The sequence below is a fragment of the Globicephala melas genome, chromosome 2 (genome assembly GCF_963455315.2).
Source record: "Globicephala melas chromosome 2, mGloMel1.2, whole genome shotgun sequence".
Classification (NCBI taxonomy): domain Eukaryota; kingdom Metazoa; phylum Chordata; class Mammalia; order Artiodactyla; family Delphinidae; genus Globicephala; species Globicephala melas.
Window position 1 is genome coordinate 55,989,856 of NC_083315.2, and position 27,489 is coordinate 56,017,344.

The 27,489-nt window shown below is 44.8% G+C and overlaps 1 protein-coding gene across 5 annotated transcripts in view; it reads right to left on the reverse strand.

The window, feature by feature from the left end:
* Positions 1 to 27,489, reverse strand: part of CHRNA7 (cholinergic receptor nicotinic alpha 7 subunit) — a 122,095-nt gene that overhangs the window by 57,672 nt on the left and 36,934 nt on the right. For 4 of the 5 annotated variants that reach the window (XM_060293928.1, XM_030874848.2, XM_060293930.1 and 1 more), the window contains 2 exons: positions 19,969 to 20,013; positions 5,241 to 5,350 (listed from right to left, as the gene is read on the reverse strand). In XM_060293928.1, the coding sequence (XP_060149911.1) occupies positions 5,241 to 5,350; positions 19,969 to 20,013 (155 nt within the window). Of the gene's footprint in view, positions 1 to 5,240; positions 5,408 to 19,968; positions 20,014 to 27,489 lie in introns of all 5 variants that reach the window. The other variant, XM_060293931.1, reaches the window with a different exon arrangement.

A 27,489-nucleotide genomic window follows, 5' to 3' on the forward strand; every position in this document is an offset into this window, starting at 1 on the left:
TTTTCCCTCATTTTCTCTATTAGTTCTATCTTGGACTTCAATTAAACATTTTAAGGACATCTCACTCTATTCTCCAAGTCGCGACATTTCTCTTATTTTTCATCTTTTTGCATCCCTTTCCTACATTCTGTGTAAATGACTTAAATGTGCCTTCCAGTTCACTGATCTTCTCTTTATTTGTGAACCATCTGCTATTCAACCTATTACACGTTTCAAATTGATCTATAATTTACAAGAAGAAAGCACAGATTTTTGGTGTGTGGTTCATTGAATTTTATTTTTTGTTTTTTTTTTTTTTTTTGGCTGTATTGGGTCTTCGTTGCTGTGCGTGGGCTTTCCCTAGTTGTGACGAGTGGGGGCTACTCTTCGTTGCAGTGCACAGGCTTCTCATTGCGGTGGTTTCTCTTGTTGCAGAGCATGGGCTCTAGGCACGCAGGCTTCAGCAGTTGTGGCTCGCAGGCTCTAGAGTGCAGGCTCAGTAGTTGTGGCACACAGGCTTAGATGTTCTGCGGCATGTGGGACATTCCTGGCCCAGGGATCGAATCAATGTCACCTGCACTGGCAGGCGGATTCTTAACCACTGCGCTGCCAGGGAGGTCCTGGTTCATTGAATTTTGATGCAGATTACATTCATGTGACCATAATCGCCATGAAGTCAAGATACAGACACTCCCATTATCTCAGAAAGTTCCCTCATGCCCCTTTCCAGTCAAATGTCCCTCCCAGAGGCAACCATTTTATTGATTTGTATCCCCTATTCTAGAACATCAATAAGCGTAATCATACAGAAGATAAAAACCAAAAAAGGGGAGGAAATCGTAACAAGCCATCCACAGTTGCTACTCACTTTGAGCAAGACTGTGTTCAGACAAATCCTTGAACTGCAAGCTTAAAGTAAAGCAGAACAAAGTAACCAAGAAACCACTGGGCTCAGCATCTAGCAGGGATGGTTTTATCAGTGCCCATCCTCTCCTCAGAGCCACCCAGCCAGCTGGCCAGCAGTGGTAACTTGTTCACCATCCCTCAGGGAAGTAAAGCAGTGCATCCCAGAAATGATGCAGAGATGGCTGTTTTGCAGTGACCCAGCCTCTTCAAAGCACAGGAAATGTATTCTATCTCAAGAACCACGTGGGGCTCGCACTTGGACTACAAAATTGAGCTGGAATAGAAGCAGAAATGTAACATACATGTTGGTGATGTTTCCCCCTGACCTGAATCAATGCTCCCTTCCAAATCACGGCTCACACAGAAGGACGGCACGTCCCCTCCTCAAGGAAGCACGCCCAGCCCCATCACACACACATAATGAACTATCACATGCACCCACTGAGGAAACGTACTATTCTGAGACCCTCTGGCTGGTGGAAAGCATCAAGTTCAACATCTCTCAAAATCCTCCATAACAGAATAGTATCGGAAGGTTAGGATCTTACTGAATTCAGGCCTGTTTTTGCTACTTCCTGTGTCGGTTTCTGGACTCAGTCACCCAGTCTCACATTTTCCAGGCTGCCAATATGATTTCTCTCCTTCCTTTCTTCCCTTTGCTGTCCTTAGCGGCACTGGCATCACAAAGATCATCCCCTTTGCTCCTCCTCACACCTGGGCCCTCCCTCCGTGCTTCCATCTCATCTGTGCACAAATATTAGTCAGGTGCTTTCCAGGTGCCCAGGAGAGGGGGCAGAACCTGCGTGCTACTGGGCACAGGAACGCCCTTCTAGGAGATCAGGTGACAGAGAGAGGTGTCTGGAGCCAAAGGGGTGTCGAGTTGAGGTCTGGGGGCAGAGAGAAGGGTGACTGTCCCATGCCGAGAGGGGGCACGTGTAAACAGTGGGAGTCGGGGCACATCCCTGAGCTGACGGACAGCAGGTGGAAGAGGAGGCTGCGGGGTGGAGGGTGGCGGGGGGCCCACACACAACTGCGGCAGGAGGAGTGGCAGCGGAGGGAGGCTAGCCCATGGAGGCAGGGATAACGGTGTCACCCTGCGTCTCCCCCTCCTCCTAGCCCCACAGGGCGCCCTGAGCTGAGTGCTCCTTCATTATGCGCATCTGTTTTGGTCCTTCCACTCCTCCCAGTCTTTACTCTGACCTTCCTGTGTCATCACTGTCCCCTCTCAGCCTGGACAGCTGGTCTCCCCAGGGCAGCCTCCCCGCCTCCCTCCCTGGTGCCCTGGATAAGGGGACAGCTGATTTCTCCTCCCTCCTCCAGGCTGCGCCCAGATCTACTCTGCCCAACAGGACCACCAGGTAAAGGGCTGACTGGTTTCTCACGCTCAGTCCCTAAGGGCCCTGGAGCCCCCACTTCCTGCCTCTCCTGTGTTGCCAGGCACGTGGAAGACCTTCGGGGAGGGAGGAGACAGCCGAGCTGGCACAGGTGCAGCCCCGGCTGAGCCCCCACCCACGGCACCATCACCACCACTGCCAGCCCTGGCAGTGCTTCCCCACATCCCAGCTCATCTGAGCCCCGGCCCGTTGCCTTCCGCCGCATCTCACGGAGCAGACAAGCAGCCACGCGGGCCCAGCCAGCCCACAGCATGACGAGAAATTATCTGCGCTGTGTTTCTTCCTTAAGCCACTAAGCTCAGGGTCATGTGTTAATTTGTTAAGCAGCAAAAGATAACTGGCGCCGTGTCTACGACTGGCTTCAATAGCTTCCGTAACCTGCTTAGCCCTCGCTGCGCTCACGTGGACGCGCAGCCATATAGTTAGCAGTTACTTCAGGTAAAAAATCCTGTATCTCATTTCTCGGAAGAAAACTAACGCAGAAGAGGAGGCAGCCTCTACAGATCCCGTGGCAGAGGCTGGCAGACTCATTCAATAGGGATACGGGACTGAGAGGCAGGAGGAAGATGGCTATTTGGAGCTTCAGGGGATACAGGAGAGGAAGAAGGGGAAGCATTACTCCTGGGGGCCGGGTCCCAGGTGTCATCCATCAGACGGAGACCGCTGTATCTTTGCTCCTTGAAATTCAGGTATGTATAGAATACTTGGTAACTCTTCATTAGCCAAAATATTAGGAACTCCAAACATTTTTTTTTTTTTTTGGTACGCGGGCCTCTCACTGCTGTGGCCTCTCCCATTGCGGAGCACAGGCTCTGGACACGCAGGCTCAGCGGCCACGGCTCACGGGCCCAGCCGCTCTGCGGCATGTGGGGTCTTCCCGGACCGGGGCATGAACCCGTGTCCCCTGCATCGGCAGGCGGACTCTCAACCACTGCGCCACCAGGGAAGCCCCAGAACTCCAAACATTTTATTTATTGGTGTTTAAGGTCTTACAGATAAGCCATAAGACCCATCTCTTAAAGCCTCATTCTTAAGATTCTACCATATTATAGTATTTATTCTTGATTTCAGATAAAAAAACTGAATTGAGAATAATGGAAAACATTATTGGTATTTCTTTTTTAAATTGTCAAACCCGTCTTACTTGAAGCAGAAATCCTCATCATCAGGCCTGTGAGCACATGACTGCCATTAGTGAATGTTTACTCTTTGCCAAGTACCACCCAAGCATGCCATGTACATCTGCAGTCATCCTTCCAAACTCTGCGAGGCTGGCATTTCCCCCACCGGGCAAAGGAGGAATCTGACACTTACAGACATAGTAAACATTATGGTTAAGATTTACACCCAGACTTGTTCAATCCTAACCCTTTGTCCTTAAGCAGTCAACGGCAATGCCCCTGTAATAGGCTGAATTGTGTTCCCCCAAAAGTCATCGGTTGAAGTCCTAATCCACATGCCCAAGTATCTCTGAGCGAAACTGTATTTGGAGATAGTCTTTAAAGAGGTAACTAAGTTAAAATGAGGTCACTAGAATAGGCCCTAATCCAACATGATTAATGTCTTTATAAGAAGAGATGAGGACACAGACACACACAGAGGGAAGACCTTGTGAGGACATAGGGAGAAGGTGGCCATCTGCAAGCCAAGGAGAGAGGCCTCAGGAGAAACCAACCCTGCAGACACCTGGATCTGGGACTTCCAGCCCCCAAGAGAAAATAAATTTCTCTGAGAAAATAAATTTCTGTTGTTTAAGTCAACCAGTCTGCGGTATTTTGTTCTAGCAGCCCTGGGCAACTAACATAGCCACCCCCAGGAAACAGATGAGCCAAGGAGAAGGCATGGGGACTCCTGTGCTTCTACTCAGTTGGGATCACTTACTCTGACCTGAGACATCTTTCAAAGCTCAGCTGCCTGAACTAATTTAAGAAACTGAAGAGTGGCAGCAAATCAGAAGAGGTGTAGTCTTCTAGAGACAGGCCCAAGGATTCAAATGAAATGTGATGTCAGTAAGAAAGAAAAACAATTAAAAGGGAAAACAAGACTCGGAATACCCAGCCTTCTGGAAGGAGCCAGTGCAGGACAAACACATCAGCTGGTCCCGGGGGGGTGACCGTGGGCAGTGGCCGATGGCAGCACTGTTTCCTGAGTCAGGAGGGTACTTGGCTTCCTTCTTGTCCAGGTGGGACCAGAGGCAGCAGCCATCACTAGGAAATATCTTTCTTGTATATTAAGCTGGTTATCCCATCCTAAGCCTTATTAGAAAGAAAGGCGCTGGGTTCCCTTTTGTGACTATGCAGTTTAGCAAATAATTTAATGCTTCTAGAAATTTACCCTACCTGGATATCTGCCTTCTGGGCTTCCACTCTACAAATCAGACAGCTTTGGATGACTAATGAATCCTTCCTTTCCTGACCTCAGGAGAAGGACTACATTTATTAGAACATGACTGCTATCTGTCTGTCTTCTGTCAGGTACAAGCTTCTGAGTGTGGCTAGAGATGACAGTCTCCTGTGCTCAGCTGCCCCACAGGGCTCTCTCAATGCCCAAAGGACACTGCATCAAATGAGGACCTGGGTCCCAGAAAGTGGACTCCAGCCATGCGTCCCGTTGACCAGCAACTTCTCATGCTGTGACTGTAACTGCTGTCATTCAGGGGCAAAGGTATGGCCACAAGCAAAAATGTCTCAGTGCCAACATGCACACAAGTACCTACACACCTGTAATGCACAGCCCTGTGGACATGGCTGTCGGGGGCAGTGTGCTGGGTGCTGCAGGCCTGCGTGCCAGGACAGAGAACGCTGGACGTGGGACAGAGCTGCTTCCTACAAAGCCTCGTGGGGATCCACAGTCCCAAGTTACAGATAATGTACTGGCATTGCTATAAAATACTCAAATATGTTTGATTGTTAAACACGTCCAAAAATAAACTCATTTTTCTGCTTTGTCCACCGTGCTTACCTGTTGTAGAGGAGAATGTCTGGCTTCCAAATCTGGCCATCTGGGAAACGAACCGTCTTCACGCCTGGATACTCTGACATATTCCACTGTAAATAGTGATCCATCCAAGACTGACAAACACAGAGGGCGGCATTAGCAGCACTTTGCTTCCTTGCCTGCTAATATATCTTATAAGAGATTATTAGATAAGTTCAAAACCAAAAAGAGTTCCAGACACTTATTTACATAATTGAGTTGCTATCTGTAAAATATATGGAAACTGGGAATTAAATAACCCCTTACAAAATGACCATGAATAGCAAAAAAATCACATTTAAGATCCTGCTGTCACCATGACCACAGTCAGAGGGTAGCATTAAAGTTAATTCCAGTTCACTGAATGCCCCCGAGCCTTCCCCTCCCATAGCAGATGGGTTTTTTCCTAGCCAAATGAAGAACTGTTTTGCCTTCAAAGTTTTCCATTGTAAAGACAATTTGGACAAATAAATTCATTATTGCAATTAGAACAAGAACCAAGCTGGAAAAATGAAGAATATTTATTTCCATGAAACAACTTCGTGCAGCTGCGGGGGTACCTCTCAGAAATTTCTAAGGCACTGTTTTTGGATTTGAATTATTATTTTCATGTAGGAATAGTGCTTCTGACACCGCAACTCAAAAATGCAAACATGGGTGCTGGCAGTAAAACAATGAATCAGCACATGAGGGTACAGGAAATATTTATAAACACGTGAACACAGGTGCATCTCTTTGGGGCTAGGCCTGAAATTGGCTCTTGAGGGATCTTTGTGAGATGAAGGCCCATGTCTGGGGTCCTCCGCGCCAGGACTGTGCACCCCAGAGCTACCTGGGGTCCACTAGCTCTGTAAAGACTGCCCAGGTAGGACCCCACCTGCACTGCTGGACAACCAGCACCACCCAGCCAGGACCGCAGGGCTGCTGGGTTTGGACTCATCAGCTCCTACAGGTGTGCATAATCAGAGCAGACCCAGTAAAGGCCCCCATCCTGTATTCAGTCCCCCTGGGGCCACCTGCTCTGGAGCTCAAACTTTCTCAGATTAAAAAGGTATGTGATGCAACACCCCAAGCTGGTCCAGGGACAGCTCCCTATAATCAATCATTATTTCTGCAGCAAAACATGCATATTTTTACTGAGAAAATAAATGCATATCAATATCAGTTTGATGTAAAGTTATAAAAACAAAACCAAACCAAAAATCCTGTCACGTTCAGAGTTGCTGAGATTTGAGAATTGCAGCCAAGGGGCTGTGGGTCTAGAGCTACTGAAACTTGCAGCAGGGGTCAAAGGGCATGTCCCAGAGATCCCACCATCCTCTGGAAAGGGCAGGCAAGCATCCCAGTTCTGGGCCTACCTGAAGTCAGGCAAGAAGGAATATGCAGGCAAGTAACAGCATTTCACAGCCATGGACCATGGAAAGGAGGGTGTATTGCTACCTAACATGCTGAAGTATCATCTGGGGCATTTAGGATAGAGATCCACCAGGCTGATGTTTCTAATTAGACATGTGCAGCTGGGGAGGGTCTCTCCCACCCTCACCCTGCTGTGACAGGACAGCGCAGCACCCAGAAAGAGCCAGACCTGTTCGAGCGGTTTTGCAGGAAGGCCTGGGTACCAGCCATGCTGTGTCCACTCCAGCAGCTCCAACTCTGCCCCATTTGCCCAGCGCTCCCTTCTTTCCTCTCCCTTGCTCTGGGCATAAGCCTTTATGTGCCCAACATCTGTGCTTTCCTGACCAAGTCCTCATATCCAGCCCTGGGATGCTTCTCTGGCAGCTGATTATCACAGAGCCTTACACTGTCACCTTCCCCACCATGCTGCTCAGGGCCCCAGTGCCCCAAGAACTGCCCAGGAAGGTAGGTGTGACAGGCAGACACCCATCTCCTCTGCCTGCTGAAATGATGGCCACAGGGCAAGGGGAAGCAGGGAAGAGGGAGCACTCTGTTGGTCAAACTCAAACCTCTCCTAAGGGTACCTGATCTGAGCTGCAGGAAGCCTCCCTGGCAATTCCTCACCCCTCCTGTCTCCCCAGCTCCCTGTGCCCCAGGGCATGTATCCCGGCCATCCTGCTCACTCAGTGTCAGCTATGTGTACCATGCTCACCAGGATGCCAGGATGCCAGCATTACTATCCCTATTTACAAGAGAAATCTGAGGCCCAGAGAAGTGATATATTTTTTGTTGGTCACTGGATCAGGATTCAGAACGGCATTATTTGACTTCAAGCTGGGTGACTCCTGGGCTCTACCGTGGTTGGTTCTTCCCATCCAATCTGTCTGCACAGGCAGATTCTGCACCCCAACAAGGTGGGCTGCTCATCATCCCTGAAGGCACTGCCCTTCTGGGGCTCTTCCTTAGTCCAAAGCCAAGCTGGGTCTCTCCCACCCTCACGGCAGAAAGGGGGGCTACCGGGAGCTTTGGAATCAGACAGGCGGGTTTGTACCAAGGTTCCGGCAGAGAAGAACTGAGCTCTAGCAGGTAAACCACCCTCTCTGTGCTGCAGTTTGCTCATATGTGTCACACCTCATCAGGCTCTGTAAGGATGCAATGAGATAGTGTCACAGCAGGTAAGTCACATGGCCCTGGGAGGCACGTGATACATGATGGCTTTAAAAGGAAGAGGGAACCCTCCCTTTCACAAAATCTCAGAGGACATGAGAACTGTAATAACTGAGCTGCAGCCAAAGGTGGAGAGAGCAAGGGCCAGCTCAGTGTCAGGAGGTGGATGGAGCAGGAACCTTGGTGCTGCGTTGTCCTGGATTTGCATGAAGATTTCTTAAGAATGGATGTGGAGGGGCTTCCCTGGTGGTGCAGTGGTTGAGGGTCCGCCTGCCGATGCAGGGAACACGGGTTCGTGCCCCAGTCCGGGAAGATCCCACGTGCCGCGGAGCGGCTGGGCCTGTGAGCCATGGCCACTGGGCCTGTGTGTCTGGAGCCTGTGCTCCGCAACGGGAGAGGCCACAACAGTGAGAGGTCCGCATACCACAAAAGAAAAAAAAAAAAAAAAAAAAAGAATGGATGTAGAAAGGGGCCCATAAACAAGTGGGGTGGGGGGGAGTTTCTATCCTCCAAAGTACTGACTGTCCACTCAGATTGCAAGGCCCGGCAAGGCAGAGGCACTGAGCAAACAGACAGCAGCTGGCACGGCTTCCACACATGGGCACCTGGAAACAGGCATGAACCTAGAAACGCCAACCCTCCCAGAGCTTCCCGTCAGAAGAGGCTGCACTTTGCATTCTCTCCCTATTTCTGTGTGATTCCTTCTCATTGTCATCAAGATACGATTACATGGGATGCTTAAGGGGAAACGCAGGGGAGGAAGGGGCCCTTGATCTAAGATGCACAGTAAGAATCCCACTCTTTCAGGGGTCTGAGAACTGGCCCTATTACAACCTGCCTTGGGCCCACAGGAAACTCTTTTTAAATGTGTGTGTGCACACTTACATGGAAATATTTAATGCAAGAAAGAAAGAAAGCAGAGAGTGAGAGCAAGTGAATGAAAGAGAAGAAAGGGAAAGTTTACTTCATTAAAAAAAATACAGTATGGTATAATAAGAAATATATTTGGTCTTTTTCCTTGGTTCCTGGCACAGAGCTCCTAAAACCCTGGGAACTTCCTGAGTGATCAGATGTCTTTTAAGCATATTTTTTATACTAATGAGTTGGCTTAGGGTGGGGCCCCTAGTCAGCCTCAGGCCAGCAGAATGCCTCTGGTCACCGGAAAGATCAACCCTGCATTAGAGGGTGGGAACCCTTATCCCCACCCCACCCCTATCTCTGGGAAGAGAAGAGAGGCTGGAGACTGGGTTATGAAACTCTGAACAATAAGGCTGACATTGTAAAGCAACTATACTCCAATAAAAATTAATAATAAATAAATAAACAAATGATGCTGTTGGAGCAGGAAAAAAAAACAAAAAACAAGGCTGGTGACCACATCAAGGTGCAGGGACACAGTGGCTGGGGAGGGGAGACAGAAGTTCTACTTCTCGCCTCATACCTGCCCTGGCATCTCCTCCTTCAGCTGTGCATGAGCTGCATCCTTTATAATAAATTGGAAACATAGATGAAGGTTTCTCTTGAGTTCCAGGAGCTGTTCTAGGAAAATACTGTACCCAAGCGGGGTGTGGTGGGAACGTCCAATTTGAACTCAGCTGGACAGAAGTGTGGGTTGCCTGGCTCCCCCATCTGCAGTTTGTGTCTCAAGTGGGGACGGTTTGTGGGACTGAGCCCTTACCTCGAGGGACTGCACGCTAACTCAGAATAAAACTGAACTGCTGGACACCAAGGTCGAGTCCCGAGAATCACAGAACCAGCTATTGGATGGGCAGACGCCAAGTGCCTGGTGTCAGGAAACACCTCACACACACATGCTCTGAACATTCTTTCCGTCAACTGTTTTGATCAGAGGAAGAGAGTGGGCCTCCTCCTTCCTTCTGCCCTAAAACTTTCTTCTTTCAGTGGGACACAGTGATTGAAACACCACCCTTACCTGTGGGTTACTCTTATGGCCCTAAGCAAGCCACCGACATCTCATCTATGAGAATAACGTATGGCATTTCTATTTGTCAGAGAAAAGTGATAAAGAATGCAGAAATGAAGAAGTAAGCATTTTAGAAATAAATATGGTTTAGAATCTAATCCATCATTAGAATTAGGAGGTAAAAGATAAGCATAAGAAGGATGGGAAACCTGAAACCAGAAGAATGGTCAAAATTCCAAAATTAAAGACAACAGATTTTTTTTTAAAGCAACTACAAGTCTCTGGATGGCTCAAATGTCTCTTTAGAAACTGAAATGGCTTCTCGTAGATTAAATCAGATTATGTCTGACAGGCCTCCCCAAATGATAAAACTAATCTGCCGAGAAAATACACTAACTGCTTCCTCGTCCTGTGAAGATAGAGGTAAACAGAAAGATCAGACACGTTCTCTTCCTTCAGGTTATCTAAATAACTGGAAAGTCCTACAAATCAAGGGCAGGTAAGAGAAAGGAAAACACAATCAACAAACCGTAGGTCAAAGAGAATGTTTTCTCTGTTTCTCTTTTTGAATGTATAGAAAATCCATCATTTGTATAATATTGACCTCAGAGTTGAAATACCTAGAGAAAAGATTATGTGGATTCAGGTTTTCAGAACAGGAATTCAGCAACATGAAATGAGAGGAGAGAAAAACCAGTTGCTGAGAGCAATTTCCTGGGTCCTCTGTCCCCTCCTGTCCACATTTCTGCCCTCCCTCCCTGGGGACTCTGGCCTTGACCGTCTTCAGCATGGAGCCTCACTTCTTGTCTGTCCCCATAGCTGGGGCAGGCGAGGCTGGTCACCAGTTGGGAGAACACAAAGAGCAGGAATCAAGGTGGTCGTCTTACACATGGCTCTGGGGCAGCTCCCAAGCCTTGTCGGGGTGACATCTGAGTTCCCCATTGGCCATGCTATGGCCACAATAGGAATGCCATGGCTTTCCAGATGGAAACACTGGGTAGGGCAGAGGTTAGATAACTTTTAAGGTCTGCTCTAAATCCAAGATACTTGTGATTCCTTAAAATTCAGCTGGGAGCTACTGTTACAACTGCTCCATGAGCTACAGGTGCCAGATAAATGTGCCACCCAGCTTTATAAGGACATGCGCTACAAAGGCACCCAACTTGTTTTCCACCTGGAAAAGAAGCACTAATTAGCAAGGTCACACCTAGAGACACTCGGGCTCCCTGATCATCACATTCAGAAGAGTTTGTGCCTTTCCTCCTCTCCCTCCCGTTTCTGTAAAGCAGAGATTTCTCCCACCTGCCAACTCCACGGTCTACACAGCTAGCCTGCCTCCTGCCAATTCTCTAGGGAGGTACTTGGTCTTGATATTTGAATCTTCTTTAGAGCGTAAATTACACAGCCGGATTGGAAATGGTTTGCAAGTAGAAACTGGGTCTCATCCTTTTCTGGGCCCCCCTTACATGGCCTAGTTCAATGCTTTCCACAAAGCAGGTGCTTGAAAAGATTAGTTGAATAGGTACATGAGATTAAAAAGTGAGTTTTAAAACAAATGAAGCTGCAGGTGCCTCTGCAAATGCAAGTCTTAATTAGAAATACACTGTGCTTGAAAGAAATTTAGAGGCCTCTGGTGACATCCTCCAAAGCAAGGATGTTTATTTATGGAGAACCTGAACTCAATGCAGTAAGTAATAATCCAGTTACATTTTTCCTGGAAACCAACACCCTTGTAAAAATCACCAAATAATATACATTGCTGAAGATCAATCACTTACTGAGGGCTAAGAAACAGAGACTCAGGGAAACATGACCTCACATGCCAGGGGCAAATTCAGTGTCTCTCTCTCTCCATGAGAAAATTGTCCACAGCAGCTCTGCACTTTAGAGGGCTTGGGAAACAAGCAGTTTTATGTAAAAAAGGAAACATTTGCATTATGCCCCAGGATTCCCAGAGCTATACCTTACATGACAGTCCTGAATGCAGGGGATGGGGGCGGGGGCTGCAGACCTGAAGGCATTACTGGCAATTTATTGACAGATACACTCTTAGAATCTGTGCATTGCATTGTATGCAAATACTTTACCTTGAAAGAAAGAAAAAAAACCCTCTGAACTCTTGAGATCTCCATGAAATATGTGGGTGAAAGGGCACCACTGTCCACTATTCTACTTTGAGCTGCATTTAAAAATAAACTAGATGAATAGATTCCCAGATATGGGATAAAGCAAGTATAGTAAAATGCTAATTATAGAATCCAGGAGGCAGGTATATGGGTGCGTGCTATAAATTCAACTTCTTGGTATAGTTGAAAATTCTCATCAAAATAAACTGGGTAAAAACATTACTCATAATATGTAGTAACCTGGGGGTTAGTGCTTTGCTTACACACAGCCAGATGAAGGTGAGTTTAAGTGAGAATGCAAGTGGAGAGATTGAGGACAGTAGGGCAGGGGTCACTGCTCAGGGGAGCCTTGCCATAAAGGTTAAGAGGAACCAGAAAGTCACCGGGCGGATTTATGGGGACAGACTGCATCATGTCTGTATGTTAATGAGTGGCTCACAGACACTATTATGATGCTCCAGGCGATAGGGGCAGTTGTGAAAGCCCAGCTCTCAGCAGGTGCCAGGAGACAGAGCCAAGCCCACTGAGGAAGGGCTGGCTTCCAGGGGAACACAGACCCTGTACCCCTGGCAAAAGGAGGGAAGCTGGAGTCGGCGGGCACAGGTGTGCAGGTGGGATCCACACACTGAAGAACGTTGCTTTAAATCCTGCAGGGGAGACTCTCAAAGGTTCCTACTTTATTCACTACAGGAAAGTTCTGCAAGGGGTCTGAGACGTAGCTAAGGGTACCCCTGGGACAAACAGCAGACAGTGTGAAGTAAATCCATTTTCTGTTTTCTATCCCTCAATATCCACTTGTAGCCAACTAAAACTCACCTGCCCAAGAATTGCCTGGGAGCATCCTTTGCCTCCATGTTGAAGTATCCCCCTCCCACTTCACAAATAAAGACCTATTTCCCTTTTCTCAACTCTTACCTAGGGACACTGACCCAAGAAGCAAGAAAAAGTCCATTCAAAATACCAGTGTCTATGTCAATTTTGTTAAAAATTTGGGTGACAAATACTTTCAAAGGTCAGATGCATTTTAATTCTTTAAATTCTTTGTTTTCAGCAAAATTGAAGGAGAAACTAATCAAGTTGTCCACTGATACACGTTGATGAAAACTCATTATTTTTGGCATGTAATCTGTAAGAAGTTCAAGGAACTGAATAAACCTGTTGTTACAAAGTACCTTTCATTCTGAACTATACGTTACTACATCTATTTTTAAAAGTTATAGAATTGATAGTGAAATCTGTATCGATGTCTCAGTTTTAGCAATAAAAATGTCATCTATGAATACATTAATGAATTTAAAATAAAGCCCCATCTTTTTTTCTTTTTTTTTCTTTTTTTATACAGCAGGCTCTTATTAGTCAACCATTTTATACGCATCAGTGTATACACGTCAATCCCAATCTCCCAATTCATCACATCACCACCACCACCACCACACCACTTTCCCCCGTTGGTGTCCATACGTTTGTTCTCTACATCTGTGTCTCAGTTTCTGCCCTGCAAACCAGTTCATCTGTACCATTTTTCTAGGTTCCACATATATGCATTAATATACGATATTTGTTTTTCTCTTTCTGACTTACTTCACTCTGTATGACAGTCTCTAGATCCATCCACGTCTCTACAAATGACCCAATTTCGTTCCCTTTTATGGCTGAGTAATACTCCATTGTACATATGTACCACTTCTCCTTTATCCATTCATCTGTCGATGGGCATTGAGGTTGCTTCCATGAACTGGCTATTGTAAATAGAGCTGCAATAAACATTGGGGGGCATGTGTCTCTTTGAATTATGGTTTTCTCTGGGTATATGCCCAGTAGTGGGATTGCTGGGTCATACGGTAATTCTATTTTTAGTTTTTTAAGGAACCTCAATACTATTCTGCATAGTGGCTATATCAATTTACATTCCCACAAACAGTACAAAAGGGTTCCCTTTTCTCCACACCCTCTCCAGCATTTCTTGTCTGTAGATTTTCTGATGATGCCCATTCTAACTGCTGTGAGGTGATACCTCATTGTAGTTTTGATTTGCATTTCTCTAATAATTAGTGATGCTGAGCAGCTTTTCATGTGCTTTTTGGCCAACAGTTTGTATTCTTTGAAGAAAAGTCTATTTAGGTTTTCTGCCCATTTTTGGATTGGGTTGTTTATTTCTTTAACATTGAGCTGTATGAGTTGTTTATATATTTTGGAGATAAATCCTATCTCCGTTGATTCGTTTGCAAATATTTTCTCCCATTCTGAGGGTTGTCTTTTCATCTTGTTTATGGTTTCCTTTGCTGTGCAAAAGCTTTGAAGTTTCATTAGATACCATTTGTTTATTTTTGTTTTTATTTCCATTACTCTAAGAGGTGGATCAAAAAAGATCTTGCTGTGATTTATATCAAAGAGTGTTCTTCCTGTGTTTTCCTCTAAGAGTTTTATAGTGTCCAGTCTTACATTTAGGTCTCAAATCCATTTTGAGTTTATTTTGGTGTATGGTGTTAGGGAGTGTTCTAATTTCAGTCTTCCACATGTAGCTGTCCAGTTTTCCCTGCACCACTTATTGAAGAGACTTGTCTTTTCGCCATTGTATATCTTTGCCTCCTTTGTCATAGATTAGTTGACCATAGGTGCCTGGGTTTATCTCTGGGCTTTCTATCTTGTTCCACTGATCTATATTTCTGTTTCTGTGCCAGTACCATATTGTCTTGATTACTGTAGCTTTGTGGTATAGTCTGAAGTCAGGGACTCTGATTCCTCCAGATCCGTTTTTTTTCCTCAAGAGTGCTTTGGCTATTCGGGGTCTTTTGTGTCTCCATACAAATTTAAAGATTTTTTGTTCTAGTTCAGTAAAAAAAATGCCATTGGTAATTTGATAGGGATGGCATTGAATCTGCAGATTGCTTTGGGTAGTATAGTCATTATCACAATATTGATTCTTCCAATCCAAGAACATGGTATATCTCTCCAGCTGTTTGTATCATCTTTAATTTCTTTCATCAGCATCTTATAGTTTTCTGCGTACAGGTCTTTTGTCACCCTAGGTAGGTTTAGTCCTAGGTATTTTATTTTTTTTGTTGCAGTGGTAAATGGGAGTGTTCCCTTAATTTCTCTTTCAGATTTTTCATCATTAGTGTATAGGAATACAAGAGACTTCTGTGCATTAATTTTGTATCCTGCTACTTTACCAAATTCATTGATTAGCTCTAGTAGTTTTCTGGTGGCATCTTTAGGATTCTCTATGTATAGTACCATGTCATCTGAAAACAGTGACAGTTTTAATTCTTTTCCACTTTGTATTCCTTTTATTTCTTTTTCTTCTCTGATTGCCATGGCTACGACTTCCAGAAACTATGTTGAATAATAGTGGTGAGAGTGGACACCCTTGTCTTGTTCCTGATCTTACAGGAAATGCTTTTAGTTTTTCACCATTGATAATGATGTTTGCTATGGATCTGTCATATATGGCCTTTATTATGTTGAAGTAGGTTCCCTCTATGCCCACTTTCTGGAGAGCTTTTATCATAAACAGGTGTTGAATTTTGTTAAAAGCTTTTTCTGTGTCTATTGAGATGATCATATGGTTTTTATTCTTCAGTTTGTTAATATGGTGTATCACATTGATTGACTTGAGTATATTGAAAAATCCTTGCATCCCTGGGATAAATCCCACTTGACCATGGTGTATGATCCTTTTAATGTGTTGTTGGATTCTGTTAGTATTTTTTTGAGGATTTTTGCATCTATATTCATCAGTGATATTGGTCTGTAATTTTCTTTTTTTGTAGTATCTTTGCCTGGTTTTGGTATCAGGGTGATGCTGGCCTCATAGAATGAGTTTGGGAGTGCTCCTTCTTCTGCAATTTTTTGGAAGAGTTTGAGAAGGATGGGTGTTAGCTCTTCTCTAAATGTTTGATAGAATTCACCTGTGAAGCCATCTGGTCCTGGACTTTTGTTTGTTGGAAGATTTTTAACCACAGTTTCAACTTCATTACTTGTGTTTGGTCTGTTCATATTTTCTATTTCTTCCTCGTTCAGTCTTGGAAGGATATACTTCTCTAAGAATTTATCCATTTCTTCCAGGTTGTCCATTTTATTGGCATAGGGTTGCTTGTAGTAGTCTCTTTGGATGCTTTGTATTTCTGCAGTGTCTGCTGTAACTTCTCCTTTTTCATTTCTAAGTTTATTGATTTGAGTCCTCTCCCTCTTTTTCTTAATGAGTCTGGCTAATGGTTTATCAATTTTGTTTATCTTCTCAAAGAACCAGCTTTTACTTTTATTGATCTTTGCTATTTTCTTTGTTTCTACTTCATTTATTTCTGCTCTGATCTTTATGATTTCTTTCCTTCTGCTAACTTTGAGTTTTGTTTGTTCTTCCTTCTCTAGTTCCTTTAGATGTAAAGTTAGAGTATTTGAAAATTTTGTTTCCTAAGGTAGGCTTGTATAGTTATAAACTTCCCTCTTTGAACTGCTTTTGCTGCATCCCATAGGTTTTCGATAGTCATGTTTTCATTGTCATTTGTCTCTAGGTATTTTTTGATTTCCTCTTTGATTTCTTCAGTGATCTCTTGGTTATTTAGTAATGTATTATTTAGCCTCTATGTGTTTGTGTTTTTTACGTTTTTTTCCCTGTAATTTATTTCTAATCTCATAGCATTGTGGTCAGCAGAGATGCTTGATATGATTTCAATTTTCTTAAATTTACTGAGGCTGGATTTGTGACCCAAGATGTGATCTATCCTGGAGAATGTTCCATGCGCACTTGAGAAGAAAGTGTAGTCTGCCGTTTTTGGATGGAATGTCCTATAAATATCAATTAAATCTATCTGGTCTATTGTGTCACTTAAAGCTTCTGTTTCCTTATTAATTTTCTGTTTGGATGATCTGTCCATTGGTTTAAGTGAGGTTTTAAAGTCTCCCACTATTAGTGTGTTATTGTCAGTTCCCTCTTTTAGAGCTGTTAGCAGTTGTCTTATGTATTGAGGTGCTCTTATGTTGGGTGCATATACATTTATAAGTTCTATCTTCTTCTTGGATTGATCCCTTGATCATTATGTAGTGCCCTTCCTTGTCTCTTGTAACATTCTTTATTTTTAAGTCTATTTTATCTGATATGAGTATAGCTACTCCAGCTTTCTTTTGATTTCCACTTGCATGGAATATCTTTTTCCAACCCCTGACTTTCAGTCTGTATGTGTTCCTAGGTCTGAAGTGGGTCTCTTGTAAACAGCATATATATGGGTCTTGTTTTTGTATCTATTTAGCAAGCCTGTGTCTTTTGGTTGGAGCATTTAATCCATTCACGTTTAAGGTAATTATCAATATGTATGTTCCTATTACCATTTTCTTAATTGTGTTGGGTTTGGCTTCTTAGGCCCTTTTCTTCTCTGTGTTTCCCACTTAGAGAAGTTCCTTTAGCATTTGTTGTAGAGCTGGTTTGGTGGTGAATTCTCTTAGCTTTTGCTTGTCTGTAAAGCTTTTGATTTCTCCATAGAATCTGAATGAGATCCTTGCCTGGTAGAGTAATCTTGGTTGTAGGTTCTTCTCTTTCATCACTTTAAGTAGATCATGCCACTCCCTTCTGGCTTGTAGAGTTTCTGCTGAGAAATCAGCTGTTAACCTTATGGGAGTTCCCATGTATGTTATTTGTTGTTTTTCCCTAGCTGCTTTCAATAATTTTTCTTTGCCTTTTATTTTTGCCAATCTGATTACTATGTGTCTCGCTGTGTTTCTCCTTCAGTTTATCCTGTATGGGACTCGCTGCGCTTCCTGGACTTGGGTGGCTATTTCCTTTCCCATGTTAGGGAAGTTTTCGACTATAATCTCTTCAAATATTTTCTCGGGTCCTTTCTCTCTCTCTCCTCCTTCTGCAACTGCTATAATGTGAATGTTGTTGCGTTTAATGTTGTCCCAGATGTCTCTTAGGCCGTCTTTATTTCTTTTCATTCTTTTTTCTTTATACTGTTCTGTAACAGTGAATTCCACCATTTTGTCTTCCAGGTCACTTATCCGTTCTTCTGCCTCAGTTATTTTGCTATTGATTCCTTCTAGTGTATTTTTCATTTCAATTATTTAATTGTTCATCTCTGTTTGTTTGTTCTTTAATTCTTCTAGATCTTTGTTAAATATTTTTTGCATCTTCTCGATCTTTGCCTCCATTCTTTTTCCGAGGTCCTGGATCATATTCACTATCATTATTCTGTATTCTTTTTCTGGAAGGTTGCCTATCTCCACTTCATTTAGTTGTTTTCCTGGGGCTTTATCTTGTTCCTTCATCGGGTACATAGCCCTCTGCCTTTTTATCTTGTCTGTCTTTCTGTGAATGTGGTTTTTATTCCACAGGTTGCAGGACTGTAGTTCTTCTTGCTTCTGCTGTCTGCCCTCTGGTGGATGAGGCTACCTAAGAGGCCTGTGCAAGTTTCCTGATGGGAAGAACTGGTGGTGGGTAGAGCTGGCTGTTTCTCTAGTGGGAAGAGCTCAGTAGAACTTTAATCTACTTGTCTTCTGATGGGTGGGGCTGGGTTCCCTCCTTGCTGGTTGTTTGGCCTGAGGCGACCCAACACTGGAGCCTACCCGGGCTCTTTGGTGGGGCTAATGGCAGACTCTGGGAGGTTGCACACCAAGGAGTACTTCCCAGAACTTCTGCTGCCTGTGTCCTTGTCCTAATGGTGAGACAGAGCCACCCCCCTGCCTCTGCAGGAGACCCTCCAACACCAGCAGGTAGGTCTGGTTCAGTCTCCTACGGGGTCACTGCTCCTTTCCGTGGGTCCCGACGCACACACTACTTTGTGTGTGCCCCCCAAGGGTGGAGTCTCTGTTTCCCCCAGTCCTGTTGAAGTCCTGCAATCAAATCCTGCTAGCCTTCAAAGTCTGATTCTCTAGGAATTCCTCCTCCCTTGCCAGACGCCCAGGTTTGGAAGCCTGAAGTGAGGCTCAGAACCTTCACTCCAGTGGGTGGACTTCTGTGGTATAAGTGTTCTCCAGTTTGTGAGTCAACCAACCAGCAGTTATGGGATTTGATTTTATTGTGATTGTGTCCCTCCTACCATCTCATTGTGGCTTCTCCTTTGTCTTTGGATGTGGGGTATCTTTTTTTGTGAGTTCCAGTGTCTTCCTGTCGATGATTGTTCAGCAGTTAGTTGTGCTTTTGGTGTTCTCACAAGAAGGAGTGAGAGCACATCCTTCTACTCCGCCACCTTGAACCAATCTCTTCCAAAGCCCCATCTTTTGTAGAGAGGTAGATTTCCAATTTTTTATGTTTAATAATTATTTATTAAAATTTGTAATTAAGTGTCACCTTGAGGAATTATGTAGCATTAATCACTATAATCCTAAATCGATCCAGACGAAAAATTCTTAACACTTATTTTCTGAAGGAATAATTTTTATGTAAATATTTACATTTGAGAAAACCAAGGCAGAATGATTAATAATAGAGTTTCAAACATAAAGTTATATCACATTTGGATAAAATTCTGTGTGGAAAGTGGAATAGAAATATAAGTGCAGAGAGAAAATGGGACTATGTAAAATATCAACCAGTTAAAGAAGGGCTTGTGTGTATATTTTTTTTAATTAATGATATGGGCGTCAAATTATATGGCATTTAAATAGATTCAATTTAAAATAGAGACTGACAGTTTTATTTTTAAATGTCCATTTTACAATTGGATGGAAGTAACATAATTTGTAGTTAATTAATCTGAGGTTAGAACTTTAGATGTCAAGGTTAAAATACATGAATGAAAAAATACAGCTTCTCAAAATTCTTGCGGGTGTCACTGGAGCAGGAAGTGTGAAGGCCTCTGGCTTAGGTGTCACTCTGTCGCATTCAGACGTGCATGGCTGGAGCCAGGGGGAGCAGGGCACACACTCCCTAGCCCTAGGGACCAGTTAGGGTACAGACTGTGGACATGCACATGCAGACCTGCATCTTATAACTTATGCATATTTCTGCCTTGCAGGGTGTAGTGCAGGACATGCAAAGGCGGGGTGGTCTGGTTCACTGCATACATGAAGGTGGGAGGACAGTCCTGGCTTGTCCTACGGGACCTTCACTGTGATTCCAGCACAGGCATCGTGGAAGCAAGAGCAGGAAGCCATGGTCGCAACTTACCATTTGCAGCCAAATGTTGGTGGTCAACACTTGGTTCTTCTCATCCTTTAAAGGAAAAAAAAAAAAAAGTCAAAAATATGGTTTATATGATTTACATAAGAAGAAATGATACCCTTATTCATATACCAATCTGATGGTTGGGACGGTTGGCATGTGTGGAAAATAGAATTCATAGAGCACTTCCAAATATACTCCAGCATTTCCCCAGAGCACAGCTTTTCTATTTATGCTGAAGTAATACACATTCATTACAGAGCTCTTACAAAAGATGGAAAAGTATAGAGAAGAAAATTAAAACCCTGCAACCCCACCATCCCGAGATGATACCTGCTAATCGTTTATCTTATTTTTCCTTACACATTATTTATCATTTGTATACTTAAAAAATAAGACTGGATGCAGATTCCAATCTTTTAAAGTCAAGTTTATTAGCAGAATAGATAGAGTTTTAAGCAAATTGAAATAGGCTTCCCTCCCCCGGGGAAGGGAGTCCCCGCCCCGCCCCGTGACAGCTGCGGCACCTGTGCTAACAGTGCTGCGTGGGCCCCATTTCTCCCTGAGCCCCAAGGGTCTGCCTGCCTTTCCTCCCATCCTCCATCAGCCTGGCAGCACCCAGGCCCTCGACACACACCTGCAGGGTACATCCTGTCTAGGTGAGCAAACTAAGGGTCAGAAAGGTGGTTCCTTTATGAAGGAACCATTCACACTTGGATCTGAGTCAACAGCCCCTCTTTCCACATTTCCAAACTGAGAGTGGGTTCCAAGCTGGGCGCCAAAGTCTGCATTTTTTTCAGGAAGCTCCAGAGAGCAGATTGACCGCGGCTTTGCCCCTGCACTGGACACCCAAAGAAGATGCTAGTCAACATGGGGCCTTTCCACCTGGGATGCAACCGGTTTTTTAGCATGGCTGGAAAAGCCCAAAAGGGCCTAGCAAAAGCCACGGTGCACACGGAGACAAACAAGCCCATTTCATGCAATAGTTCTGCTGAGACTGCTGTTCACTATTTCGTGTTCAATTCCCACCTAAAAGACTCTGTAAATTAGCAATTTTCACCCTCTCCAGGAGAAAGTACTTATTAATGCTGAGATACCCAGAGGCTGAGGCCATAAGCCCCTCCAGCAGGAACTACCTGGCCTGGCTCCCTGATGGCAGTCACAAAAACAGACCCAGTGGCAGAAAGAACACCATCTACTGGGGCATGGTCTCAGGGCAGGGACACAAGTGAGAAATGGATGCTGCTTCTCCTTCAAATACCAATGTGCTGAATGCGTAAGAAGCTGGCAGAGATTCTTTGATGCATCAATGCCCCTGTCCCAGTAGCTCACCCTGGGTGCCTCTGAGAGGTGAGAGTTGGAGGCAGGAAGGTGGGTGTAAATCTCACAGAGGGGATCAGGCTGCCTAGGGAAAGACAGGGGACCAAGTCCCAAGGGTCCAAGGCCAGGGGCTGTGTCCAGAAGAAGCTGCCAATTCTGCACAAGAAAAATACATCCCCTTTTTCGAAATAACACATGCCAGGGGTTTTGGTAGAAAAAGCTGTGGAGCTAACCTCTCTCCATCCTCTGTGCAGAGATAACAGTCGCTGACAGAGCCATGCATCTGAATTGCAAGAGGGCTCTAGTTCCAGTCCAGTCTCCAGTACTATTTGAAAGCACTGATAAACTCTTATAGGACATATGTCCCTTGCCTCAACTTATTGAGTTGTTTTTAATCAACTTAAAATTAGCCAGTGTTCCATTCACGTGGCTTTCTTTTAATTGCATCCATGTCTTTATCTTCTGAGAGAAAGGCTTCTGTGGTTTGGGAGCTCAATTACGACCAATCTAATTAAAAGGCTTTCTTCTTTCCAACATGTTAGCTGAAACCTCATTAGAGGGAAATGAGATTTCTGTGGTGTGTGGCAGCATGGGACTGAGCAGGCATTTCAAACTGTAATCAACGCAAAGCAGCAGCCAGCCTCCAACGGAAGGAGCAGCAATGCGGGTGGGGGAGCCTCCACGGAGATGCGGGAAAACCCTGCAGGACCAGCAGAGCAGAGAGGCTACTGTCTGTGTTCCCAAGGTGGGCCCCTCACACCACCCCCATCCCAGGGCCACCCACTGGCTGAGTCTCAGCTCTCAGTCTGCATGGTGACAAGGTGTCCCACCTCCTTCCCACCCCCCTGTGAAGAATGTCCTTCCCCCCAAAGACTGAATGTCTGTGTTGCCCAAATTTCCTATGTTGAAACCTACCCTGCATGGGGATGGTATTAGGAGATGGGGCCTTTGGAAGGTGTTTAGGTCATGAGGGTGGGTTCACCCTCATGACCAGGATTACTGTCCTTAATAAAGGGACCCCAGAGGGCTCCCTCACGCCTTCTGCAATGTGAAGACCCAGTCAGAAAACAGCCATCTATGAACCAGGAAGCAGGCTCTCACCAGACATCAAAGCTGCAGGTACCTTGATCCTGTACTCCCCAGCCTCCAGAATTGTGAGAAATAAATGCGTGTCATTAAGCCACTCAGTCTATGGTACTTTGGCTACAGCAGCTGAGCTGATGGAAGGCAGGGCCCTCACAGGGTCTGAATTCTGCTCAGTTCCAGACAGGCTCTCTGCCCTCCTCCAGCTGTACTGTTCCAACAATCCAGTCTCAAGTCCTTAGGGCAGCACACAGCCCTTTGTACAACCCACAGTCCAGCCAAGTGTTCATTTGCGTATTCATTCATTCACTCATTTGACAAATATTTCTGGAGCACTTCCTGTTTGGGGCATTATGCCAGCCTGACATGCACAGTGGGAACTGAACAGACACGGTCCCTGAGCTCATGGAATATAAAATATGGGTGGAGGGTGGGATAACATAATTCGACAATGACACACCTATAATTACAAATGGTGACAAGTCACAGAGGACAGGAACAGAGCCCCTTCAGAGGATGACAGGAAGAAGGACTTCACCAGAGTGATGGGGATGGGATCCTGAGGAAAAGACATCACCTTTACTTCCTATGACCCTGCAACACCAAAGCCACAACCCCTCACGCCCACTGTGTGCACCCCTACCCTTCTAGATCTTGCTCCCCACTCAACCCCCAAGTGCCTGCCCTGCCCCATGCCCTCCTCCTTCCTCCTGCACAAGCCCAGGGGCTCCGGGAGGGAGCCAGCAACCTGGGCAGACCTGTGGCCTCGGACAGGAGAGTGCAATTCAACCTAAGGAGGAACCTTCCTGCCAATTGTCCAGCTGCTTTAGAAGGGACCTAACATGTATCCACAAGGATAACAAGTTAGCTGAACATTATTTAATGCTTAATAAATCTATTTTCCATTTAAAAAAAGAGGGGACCTATCGACCAGTTCCTGAGTTGTAAGCACAGAGGATGGCCACCCTTCTGGTCCACCCCTGGGCTGGCCCCCTGAGGGCAAAGCCAGGTGACCAGGGCCTGCAAGGTCTGCAGAGCCAGATCCCACGCACCCAGTGCCCCTGCCACAGCTTCCCAGCCTCGTCCCCGCCACCCTGCCACCCACGGTGGCAGAAAAATAAATTGAGAGGCTGTGATTTTCCCTGAGTCAGCGAGATATTAGGGCTGAGAGAAGACTCATATCCAGCATAAGAAATAAATGCCTAAAAGTCAATAAGAAAAAGGCAGACAATCCAACAGAAAAATGGGCAAAAGGTGAACCAACCCATGATTTTCACTACAGAGGATAACAGTAAATGATATTTGAAAATAACACAGCTAAACCTTAAATAGAGTTTGCAGTCTTCTGAATGTGATACACACACACACACACACACACACACACACACACACACACACTTTTTTTTCAAATTCATTACAGTCTTGTGACAACCACACAGCGAAGTCAGTACTATTATTATTCTCATCTCATAGCTCAACACCAGTGTTTCAGCTGCCAGGTGACTCTGCTCCCAATGTCCTAAGGAAACACTTTGGTGATGGTCACAGAAAATGATTCCCTTTGGCATCTGTACAGCACAGACATTCTCAAACTACAGGCTGGGAACCTCTGAGTTTCTGAGATGCTTCCAGAGGATCAGTGAAGCCACACCTTTTTCACAATCATGAGAAGTTATTAGCCTATTTCACCCTCATTTACTCATGAACGGTTGGTAGAGCTTTGCAGAGACCACGTGACATACGATGCAGCAGACTGACCGCAGAAGTGGATCAGAGAATCCAGCTGTCTTCTATGAAGCTGGGCATTAAGGAGATTTGCAAAAATATAAAACAGTGCTACTTTTCTCACTAAATGTGTTTTTCCTGGGAAAATATAGTTGTTTTTCTTAAAGTATTAGTTATGGTAACAAGGCACGGGGTTATTATTTCGAATGAATTCATGGACTTGAAAATGTTTTCTTAGTTTTTATTTCAAACATGGTAATAAATATTGATAGATGTAACCCATGTAAAAAAAACTTGGGGGGGGGACAGGGATCTGCAATAACTGTTATGAGAGTAGAGGGGTCCAGAAGCTTAGAAGTTTGAGAGCCACTGGTGCAGGCTTGGTGTTCCTAAGACAAGGCGTTCCTGGTTCTTGGACCCAGGGGCCCAGCCCCATCTCTGTTCTCATTTGGGGGTTGCTCAGAGTCTGTGTTTTGGAAGTACAGTGTGAAAAGTCTGCCCCAGCCTCCCCAGGGAGGGGCAAGGGGTTCGAGAGTGCACTTTTTACTAGGACTGAAAGGGCTTCTTTCCACTTCTGTTAGAGGAAGAGCCTCCCTGTCTCCCCCAAGAGGACCCAAATCTGGAAGAACGAAGCCTGGGGCATGGATCATGAGAGCAGAACCAGAGAAGAGACTCTATCTTGAGTCAGCAGCGCTGGAAAGTGGAGGAAGGGTGGAGGGGCCGGGGGATTATGGATGTAGGAGAGAGGGGGAAAGAGGTGGACTCCAGTCACACTGGTAAACCAACACTCAAGCTTCATCTGAACTCTCTCTGGACAGAAACAATAAATTTCCCTTTATTCTGAAGCCATCATCCTGACTGAATCAGTGTCTAAGCATCCCCTTCACAAACACAGCACACATAACAAGTTATCTCTGGCAGGACTCAAGGTAAGCAACTGCACGCAAGAGCTGGACTCTACAAATGCCTGGGTCATGGAAACCAGTGCTGGAGCTTCAGCACCAGGCTTCTCCAACAAACTCTCTTGGGAACCTGGCTGTGGGAAGTCCCATCAAAACGAGGTCCTCTGAAGACAGGAGCTAGCGATAGGGGATCTCAACACAACCCTCGGTGTGGAACTGGTGCCAAGGTGGGTTCAAAAGGTCGAAGGGAAGGGAAAGGGATGAGATACATGAAAGAAGGCAGGAGCTGGAAGTGAAAGCAGTAATGTTTTCTTTTTTTGTTATTTGACATTTATAATATTTCTACAAGCAATGTAGATTAATTGGTTTAATAAATTAAGCAAAAATAAAGATCACATAAAAGGAAAGAATATATATGAAAAAAATTATAGCACAGAAAATTAAAAACTATGAGTAGACACACCCTCATAAGGCATGGGCAAGATGAAAAAATTGGAATGACAGATTCACAAACATAGTTTGGCAATGAATGAATGAATGAATACATAAATAATTTAAAATGCAAGGAAGAAAGGAAGGCAAGCAGATAAACACAACTAAAATACAAAATATAATCTGGAAAAAAGCCCAATTAAGACAAGCATGCTTCCCATGAATTCTTTCTACTATATAACTCAAGAAAGCCTTGGATCAAATTAAACATGATTTCAAATATGAGATTATAAAATACCGAATGAAATAAAAGGGAGACTGCAGAGCTAAACAAATGAACTGAGAACCAAAACAATACGGTTACATGGCTAATAACTTAGAGCCAGAAAGGAACAAAACAGACCCAGCTGAAAACTGAGTTACTGGCATGAAGGCAAGGCATGAGATAACCACAGTATGTAGAGGAAAAACACAAAGAGATTAAGTCAATTAGGGACGTGGACACAGAAGTGCCACAAGGAGGGCACAACTTGAGCTGAAATGGAGAACATGCACGTGGGAAACAGAAAGTGTCCTGGGACCATGCATAGGAGACACACTTCTGGTTCTAGCAAAACAGTAAAATCCATGACCTGAACACTGTCCTGCTACCAAACACCTAGAAATGCTGGAGAAAATCACAGAAATATCTTCTTAAATGCAAATGGAAGCTCACAAAAATGGAAGAGAAATCTTCAAAAACAAAATCTTCAAAAACAAAGAAACCAAAAAGAACACTGTCAGGGGCACTGGTGGTGCAGTGAATAAGAATCTGCCTGCCAGTGCAGGGGACACAGGTTCGATCCCTGGTCCAGGAAAATCCCACATGCCACAGAGCAACTAAGCCTATGAGCCACAACTACTGAGCCTGTGCTCTAGAGCCTGCAAGCTACAACTACTGAGCCCACATGCCACAACTACTGAAGCCCACGTGCCTAGAGCCCATGCTCCACAACAAGAGAAGGCACTGCAATAAGCAGCCCCCTCACCACAATGAAGAGTAGCCCCCACTCGCCGCAACTAGAGAAAGCCCACGGGCAGCAAAGAAGACCCAACACAGCCAAAAATAAATAAATAACCTTTAAAAAAATAAAATAAAAAAGCTTCAGAAGGAGAAAATTTAAAGAAATAATGACTGAAATTTCCAGAATTGCTGAACTAACCCTCAGTTTAAGGAAGCTCAACAAGTTACTCAAGAAGATAAATATGACTCAAAAACAAATCAAAGTTTAATCATTTTTTTCAGCTCCTATATGTAAAGAGCTTACAATTAAGCTCTTATAGCAAGAAAAAAAAAACCTGAACATACTGAAAATCAGTGACTTTGGTTGGACCCATGAGAGCTTGATGTTGCAGTGTAAAGTGCCACACTGAAATCTGAAAACAGGCGAATTCACAGAGTCATAGACAAGATCTGCTTACCGGGGGCAGAGGCTACTAGAGCCATAAACTTGCAGTAACACCCACATGGTCATTTTGATGAGTCTCTGTTTGCTGAGGATAAACTTGAGTGAGAATAAGAAACCTCCAGGGAGCCACAACCTTGGGGACACCCTACACTCTCATGGATTTCATCTCCAGGAGCCCCACCAAGTTCTCAAGGTAAATATGCAAGAAAGATCCCCTTGTAACTCTGGCACAGGAATGGAAGGAGTAACACTTAGGAAACAGGCCACCCAAAGCCTTCTCCATAGCAAAGGGTACTCTCCAACCTTTCCAGAGCTTGATCTCCACCATTCCTCCCACACCAGTGCCCTGGAGCCTTTCTATCCCATGCGAAGGAGGGGACGAAAGCCATCATAGGAGGGAAACACTTGTAAAGGCCACAGCCCATAAGCACAGACAGGCCCACGGAAAGGCTGAGGTTTAACTCTAACACTACAGAACCTATAGAACACTTCCCCTCCCCCACATCATCCCTCCACACTAACACTCCAGAATAAGGGCAGTGGGAACCACTGAAAAAGCTGCAGACTCCCTCTGAGGAGGGGTACTGAGCAAAGACCAAAATCAAGAGGGGAGACAA